Source organism: Lolium rigidum, chromosome 5 (genome assembly GCF_022539505.1).
Source record: "Lolium rigidum isolate FL_2022 chromosome 5, APGP_CSIRO_Lrig_0.1, whole genome shotgun sequence".
In the NCBI taxonomy this organism is placed as follows: domain Eukaryota; kingdom Viridiplantae; phylum Streptophyta; class Magnoliopsida; order Poales; family Poaceae; genus Lolium; species Lolium rigidum.
The window spans coordinates 95,080,486-95,088,778 of NC_061512.1; the positions used below are offsets into that span (position 1 = coordinate 95,080,486).

At 37.6% G+C, this 8,293-nt stretch overlaps 1 protein-coding gene across 2 annotated transcripts; it reads right to left on the reverse strand.

Annotated features, from left to right (window-relative positions):
- Positions 1-221: 221 nt before the first annotated feature.
- On the reverse strand, positions 222-6,976 carry LOC124652450 (cystinosin homolog). 2 transcript variants are annotated; one of them, XM_047191466.1, is made up of 9 exons: positions 6,572-6,976; positions 5,368-5,500; positions 2,938-3,027; positions 2,722-2,846; positions 2,555-2,597; positions 1,874-1,991; positions 1,737-1,786; positions 1,542-1,614; positions 222-612 (listed from the first exon to the last, which is right to left on the reverse strand). In XM_047191466.1, the coding sequence occupies exons 1-9, from the start codon at positions 6,691-6,693 to the stop codon at positions 560-562; spliced, it is 807 nt and encodes a 268-aa protein (XP_047047422.1). In that variant the 5' UTR covers positions 6,694-6,976; the 3' UTR covers positions 222-559. The 2 variants fall into 2 exon arrangements, with proteins under 2 accessions (XP_047047422.1, XP_047047421.1); XM_047191465.1 differs by lacking the exon at positions 222-612 and having other exon boundaries at positions 1,222-1,614; positions 6,572-6,971.
- Between the last annotated feature and the right edge of the window lie 1,317 nt (positions 6,977-8,293).

Here is an 8,293-nt window from a genome sequence, read left to right on the forward strand (position 1 = left end):
ATGAATTATAGATCCAGTACTCTTCGAGTAAGAAACCCTTTTCTATCTAATGAGAAGATGAAATTGACGATTGTATAGAATGAAATTTATTATACTCTGGGACAGCGGTAGTATCAATTTGGTTGTGAAATTTTGTCAGTGGGTGAATGAATTACTATGAATTAGTGAACTACTATGAATTATAGATCCAGTACTCTTCGAGTAAGAAACCCTTTTCTATCTAATGAGAAGATGAAATTGACGATTGTATAGAATGAAAGGTGCATGTGCTGTCTCCTAGGATGTACACTTTGTTTGCTTGTGCTAAAAGCATGTACATGAGAATAATCCAGCTCGTGGCATTCTTAGTTCCGATGCATCTCCTTGGCTGACATATATGGGATGGATATGCCAGATTGGTATTCTTTTCAATGTTCCAAAGTTGTGCTTCTTTTGTTTCTGCCTCTTAGTTCATACTGTATTTCACACTGAACTTTATCAGCCATCTTCACTCTTGGACCCTCCATCATGCTTCCTAAGATCCGGGAAGGGACCATCTTCATCTCCAGCAAAGCCAATTTTACACGGCTGCACCGTCTTTCACTTGAACAGGGAGGACAGGATAGACACCGTCTGGTAAAAATGAAGAAAAGTGAATGGAAGGCATACAAGAACCGAATATCCACCGGTTTAGCACATCGGTAAATTACTTTGTTCCTACATCACAACATCTAGTTAGATTGCTAGGCAGTTCGCAATTTTGAACTGCATAGCAGGAAAATTCCTGCTGTCGCCTTCAATTTTATTCAGCATATAAGGTCCCAACGAAATTGCAAAAAAAATGCACGTGTATGCTCCTCGTCTCTTCGGTCTTGTAATTATTCCACGGTTAGATTACTCCACAAATAACTCATTTGATGACCCACGATCTGAATAACTCGTTTGCCTACACATTACGTGATTTGGCACTGTTGAGTGTAACCAAAAAGGCCAGATTGATCGACACAATATTTTTTTAGAATTTCTTTTTATCCAAATTGTCGTAGATTTTCATTCTTATACTTTAATGTACATGCCAGAGGAAACTTGATGTCTAGTAATTATAATCTAAAAAAAGGCATATAAACTACTCTCTCCGATCCATAATAAGTGTTCTGGCTTTAGTCCAAATTTAAAAAACTAAAACCACGACACTTATTATGGAAGTGAGGAAGTACAAAAAAAATCATAGAGTACAGTCTGTTTTGCACTTCAGAAATTTTCTGTCTAAAACATGCCAGTGGTCAACTGGTCTACATCACCAATGTAAATAAATCACTACGAAAATCCATGATAAGTTACTTTAAATAAAAATGTATAGTAGCTAGTTGAAGGTGCGTGATATCTAAATTTTTACAGTAATCCGTGAATGAATATGTACAACAGTTAGTTCACACTGCATAAAATAAGAAATGTAACCGAGGCAATGTGTGGACTGCATTGTATATATCAAACACTATCTTCTTCAGGCTTGTCTAAGGGCCTGATAAGAGGCGCTACCCTCTCAGAAATGATAGCCTTACCATTCTCATCGCGTTTGACAGGGTACAGCACATAGTGTTGAATTATGAATATAACATCGAAGAAAACAACTTCCTGCAAAACCAGGCACATGAAATTTCACTTAGCATAGGAAACGTTTAAACCCTGACAACCCGTCAGACAGCTATTAGTTGACAGAAAATATATAGTTGTCAAAGAATAGGAGTCATCCTCACCAATGAAAGAAGGGTTTTCCCGATATTTCCATAGAAATTCACTAAGGTGTCTGCAGCATAATTCGTTTAGTCAGAAAAAGAATCCAACAAATATAACACAACGCAAGCATTGCCGTCAAAAGAGAAATGAATCTTACGCTGATCAATAGATTGCACACCCATCTGACCAAAGTTCAGCACCCCTCCTGTAAGATCAAGTAATATATTGCCAATACTCCAACCAGTAGTACTCTTCCTCCTGAAGTTCATCACAGCCTAAGACAAATACAAAAAATTATGTTTAGAAAGGAATCTAACAACATTACACCATTTGATATATGTACTGACGGTATTAGCTTAATCCAGCAGTACCCAAGCGATACTGAACTAGTTTATAAGTATACTTAAAGGAAGGATGTGTCCCATTTCCACTGAATCCACAGCAGGGATCATCCTAGACCGTCTAGAGTCAAATAAAATATAATATAATGGCAACTCTACGCAGCTGGAGTTTCATACTTGGCAAAGCTTTTGAGGGTTATGCGCTCAACTGCTGATTAACAGATTTACATACACACATTAATATTGATCATCAGTTTTAATTGACCCTATATTTTGTACTAGATGTAGGGTATCACTAGTTCAGTATCCACATCAATAGACAATCATTTGCTAGTATTTTATACTCCCTCCGTTTCTAAAAAGATGTCAATGGTTTGTCCAAATGTAGACGTATCTATACACTAAAAAATGTCTAGATACAACCAAATTTAGATAAACTGTTGACATCCTTTTATAGACAGAGGTAGTACTATATCTTAAGTAATGATAAACACTACCTGAGGGATGTACTTGATTGCTGTCATCAGAACCTGTATTGTGCTGAAATTCGCAAAGATAAGGAGAAAATCAGCCACTTTTAGCAAGATATATTAATCAAAGACATTTAGATAGCCTAATTGACAATTGACTAGCTACCTCAACACTGAAGCTAGAATGAACTTACTTGAATATATCAATAAGCCATAGCCAGTTACTTTTTGGCCAAGCTACAATAAGGCAAACAATAGCAGCTGTCCAGACCACAGCAGTGATTGATATGCACACTTTGGAGACTTTCTGATTCCCACGCTGTATATTTCAAGTTCAAACAGTCAACGTTAAGTGTCACAATGAGACAAAGAAGATATATCAGCAGTCCCCAGAGGACAAGTTAACTAACCTCATAGATGAGTACTTGAGAAAGGGTAAAAGCTGTCAAGGTAACAGCATGTACAGAAAAAGCAACATCATTTGCAGCAACAGGAATCATCTGCATCAAATGATATTGAACTAATGTTAATTTTAGGCCTGCGCAATATAATTTTGATACTACCACGGTAGTTTTTTACTTGTTATCAAAACATAGTATCCATTATGCATCTTTGACCATTACTTTTTTTTAGTTATATATAATAGCAAACAATATCAACAATATATTGATAGTCAAGTATCTGTCATAGTAAACAAACCTCTCAAAATTTTAGGTAGCAAGAAATGCTATTCAGCACCAGGGTGCAAAAAAAGTTATTCTACGCCCACGATATTTTTCTGTTGTAACATTCAGAATTTATGTTTGTATACATACAATTATGTTTATATTGACCCACAACAACAAAAATCAACATAAGAAATGTAATATATGAGTCATAACAGCGTAAGAACCACACAAAAAAGTATTTTATGTCGTGCTTTTGTACGTCACGTAAAAAAAAGTTGCAAAGAAACAGGGTGGGTGTAGAATAACTATTTTTCACCATGGGGTTCAAATAGCACGTATATATGTACTCCCTCCGATCCATATTAATTGACTTCAATATGGATGTATCTAGAACTAAAATGTGTCTAGATACATCCATATTAGAGTCAATTAATATGAACCGGAGGGAGTATATTTAATGTTGAAAATTCTAGGCTGTTGGCTGCAGACACTCGAAACTGCATTTATTTCAGAATGGGGGATAGTTCAACGACATCACAAATGACCTAGCATGTTTTGGGCATCAAGTATAAAGGCAAGTACAATAAAAGACATCAATGTGTCTTCTTTAAAAATACTTCTGAAGTCTATCAACATAAATGTAAAATACTTTGTACATTTGAACTATCTTTTTAATTACCAAACTAGCTAGAAATACTAATAGCTCACTTGGCTAGGGAAGTGGATGTACAACCCAACCACCCAGGTTCAAATCCCAAGGGACACAGATTTGGGTTCTTATTATTTCAAAAACAATCACTGTAGGGATTTCCCCTACCATATTCCTTTTTAAAAAAGCTAGAAATACTATACTTTAAAATTTTCATATTCAGTTACACAAGAATATTAGTATTTCTAGCTGAAAAAATTATTTGAAATTTGTCAACTAAAACTGAGTCAATAATATGTTTTTACATCAAGGAAATCTATACCATATGCCTAGCAGATTTCATATTGGTCCGTGGTTACTAGGGGGCAGCAATGGTACATAGGTATCATATATATTATTCGTAGTGGAAATCAGCAACTTTTACTGGCTAAATAATAGATGTGATTGTGCATGGGCAGTCCTAATCCCACCAAAAGAAAAATAGAAGCATTGAGTTGTAGTGATGAAAGTGAAAAATAAAATCATGTGAGCACAGTCGATGAATAAATAGCACAAAAGGCTGGTCAATCGCAAAAACTGAGCCCTGCACATACCAAGATAGTGATGGCTTTAAATGCAAATGAAGAAAAAAAAGTGTCTAGTACAGCTGCTTGTAATTACCCATGAACTTGTTAGGGTTCACTGTACAAACCTGAACTTTAATTTGGTTCAAATTACCAACCCTAATATTGAAAACCATTCACAATACCCAACCTTCTCAATTGATCAGTTTTTTCCAATTTAGCGGTGCTGTGTCAGACTTTCTACTCTCTGCCACGTCATCTCTTTTCTCTCCTTGCAGCTGAAACTAAAACCGCAGGTTTCTCTTAATCTGTATATCAGCGTGAGCAGAAATTTCACCAGATTGGTCGATGAATGATGCTTGATTTACTGGAATACATAATTTCTGAACAGTTTGAATTTTGAAACCAAACAGTATACTGAAAGCACAAGTTTCTTTCAAATAGTATGTCAATTTTATCGGAAAACTTACCAAATTAGTCTACTGGATTCTTTTTTCAAAATTTTCAGTGTAGATTGAATTCTGAACCAGAACTTAAAAGTTGTTATAGACAGCAAGTTTACATAACTAAATAAGTGAGAAAAAACCGGAATCAAGAAGATCAATACCGGTTAATCGACGAGGGGGGTATAGCGAACGTTTTTCAGAGTTTGTGGGTGTAATATGAACCAGATTCAAAGTTTGAGGTTAGAGTGAACCCTAGGACAAGTTCAGGGGGTAAAGTGGACTTCTCTCAGTACCATGTCGTAGCTAACATGAAAATGCAAAAATTATCTCCCTAACCAACTCAGCGTAGAAACGAAATAAATTTGTATAAGAGCCACATATTATCCCATCCAAATTCAGCTGTACTAGTTTTTTGCATATCTAAGAATAAGTCCAAACAGTAGGTATCTGACTACACATCACATTTGATAGCAAATTTGTTATGACACCGGGGGAAAAGTAAGTGATGCCTAACCTCTTTATCACCAAACTTGTCATGATACTGTTTCTGGATGACAGGGCTGAAGAATAGAGCAGCATTGTATATGAGGTAGGAAGAGTGCTTTGTCAAGTTCAGCACCAGGAAATCAAAGTTCAAACCCACGACACTGCAATTGATGAATACAGTCAAAGAGCAGAACATGGAACTTAAATAACACCAAACATAAATTCACACCTTTTATTCATATTAATATTCTGACGCGATTAGAGGATTTAAGTCCATCATGTCCAAAGCAAATATTGACCAATGTAAAGGTGGTCAACTCAGGGAAGACAATCCAACAATAAATAAGACAGTGCCAACAGACTCAAAACGAGCTGCAAGAAATGGCGGATTACACTTCCGCAAGGTTGTGTAGCATTCGAACAATACCAAACTTAACTGAAAGTTCAAATTACACTATAAAAAGAGCAAACTGACCAAAAGTAGGGTTACACAGGCAGGGATCTTCAAGTCCAACAACTAAAGGGCATACCAAAGTGGGGTGCTAATCAACAGAAACGTCTGCAATCCATTTTAATAAGCGCCTATTTTCTGAATAACAAACCATGAGGACTACACTGCAGGGTCCACTTCTATGTTAATCCAAATGTGTTTAACCCAATGAAAACTTCAGACGCAGTACGTTTCTAATTCATGATTTTTATCTGACACAACTGCAGGAGTAGTTTTACTGGTTTGTCTACTGCCTCGTAGTAGTTCTCACAAGTTTTTAAGCACGACAAACAGCTATGGTGCGTATATACACACCACATGTCCTATGTATTCCAAAGGTTCACTAAACTCACTGGCCACTACCTTTCGGTTTGCTTCACTAAAACCTGCACACATGTCACCCTCCTGTAACCGGGACAATATCTTGTCACAGGGACAAAACAATCGCGACAATTACGAGAATTTGGCACACACGAAGACAGGGTTTGGCATCAGCTCAACATAAACTGCACCTTCTGAACATTTGACACTTCTCATCATCATTTCATCTTGCACAGGTATCGGACAAATTTCTTTTTGATTTGCCAATTAAGAGGGCGGATTTCCCCCTAACCAAGACACATACTACTACGTGACAAAGGAAGCGAAGCCTAAAGATCAAGTGAAGCCCCAGACGCGCACATGCACCGAGCGTAAACTGAGAGCGTGAGATGAAAGTGGGGAAAGAAACACACGGACAGACCTCTTGCGCTTGTAGTTGAGGACGACCTGCGGGTAGAAGCTGAAGGACCAGGCCGCGAAGGCGATCCAGCCGATGACCTGGTACAGCACCTCCAGCCCCACCGAGTTCCACGACGACGACATCGCCGGCGCCGCCCGAAACCGGCTGATCCGCTATCCTCTTGGCTTTCTTTGACCTTCTGATCTCGATTTCTATTATCTCACCGAATTCTCCCGGCCGGCTCCACGGAACTTTATAGTGCGGAGGAGAATCCTGGCTCCGGAGGCGATGGAATCCTTAATGTCTCTCCTACCGCGGCGTCGCTGTCACCGCCGCCGCAAGGCGTTGCTTGCTGGGGAAAAGGAAAAGATGGTGTTCAAGACGGACACTGCGGAGTCCGTTTATTTCCCGGTTACCCGGGACTGGTGTCTGAAGTCTGAACGGATCCAGACGGATTCCCGGCAACGTACAGAATACAGGAGAGGTGGAGAAAGAGGCACGCTGTTCAGTGCAGTTGCGCATTCTGCTTTGCAGTTATTACCATATTGACCAGGTGAGACACATCTGGCCCACGCACAAACTATTCCGGAATCTAAGGCAATTGTATCTTCTACGAAAGAATCTCTACAATGCATATTTTAGAATCTAAAGGAAATAGTATCTTCTACAACAGTATCTCTAAAGTGCCCAAAATTGCAAACGGAGGCCGAGCTACATGTAGCCTTTTATTTTTTTAAATTTGAAAAACATGATTCTAAGTTTTAAAAAAGTCTGAAAAAATCTGAATGTAGATAATGAAAAAAATCTACAAACGTGTAAAATTTCAATATGAAATTCTTTGTATTGTAAACTACACAAAAATGACAAAATCTAACATGTTTTATAGTTTTGAAATGTGCACTATTCACTATTCTCAGATCCACACATTTGACATTTTTGTGTAGTCTAAACTATTAAAAATTTCACATTGAGATTTTGCATGTTTGTAGATTCCATCATTGGCTATATCTAAGAACATAGAAACAAGATTTCCGAGTTTTCTAAATTAAAGAGCTACATGCAGCTCAGCCTCCATTTGTTCACTCTCTATGGCATTTCAGAATAATAAAGGCCATACATTCTCGTACTACTATATTTTAAAAGCATAAACCTAAATACACACACAAACTATTTCAGAACCTAAGGCCATAGTGTCTTCTATTTAGCAGCACGGGCGTGCCCAAGAAATTTTGAAATACCATAGAGAGGTATCTCTACTAGGTATATTTTGAAATAAAGCATTTGCATCATCGATTTCATCTTGCATGGGTATCTCTTCTTTTTGAGAAAATGCAGACCCTTAGATCTATACCCATGCACTCATCTATGAATCGCTTGCATGAGGCGAGCACATCCGAAAGACTGAACTCGCATGGTATGTCTTTAGATTGACGAGATCACCACATGCATCTCGCTATCGACGAAAACGCCGTCTCCTACTAAAAGAATAACTTGCATGTATTGGACACATATGAGTCAAACCTAAAGTTTGAAATCCATATATTAATTTTTTTGTAGAACCTTAAGTAAAGTTTCTAGTTATATGTGCCATGGAATCATATCATGATACCAATATCAACTTTTTCTTCATTAACTGTTGTGTCACCGTTATTTTTTGCTCATATGGTATGCATGATACTCCGTACAGTACATTTCCACTATAGCCACTATGGGTAGCCTAATTTAAAGATAGAGTACATACGC

Bases quoted from the DNA above. Each gene is read 5' to 3' on its own strand.
- LOC124652450 (XM_047191465.1), bottom strand. From the start codon at position 6,693: ATGTCGTCGTCGTGGAACTCGGTGGGGCTGGAGGTGCTGTACCAGGTC. The intron at 2,847-2,937 runs GTTAGTTAACTT...TGAAATATACAG, and splicing joins CTCAAGTACTCATCTATGAG to CGTGGGAATCAGAAAGTCTC. The intron at 2,598-2,721 runs GTAAGTTCATTC...TGCGAATTTCAG, and splicing joins TGGCTTATTGATATATTCAA to CACAATACAGGTTCTGATGA.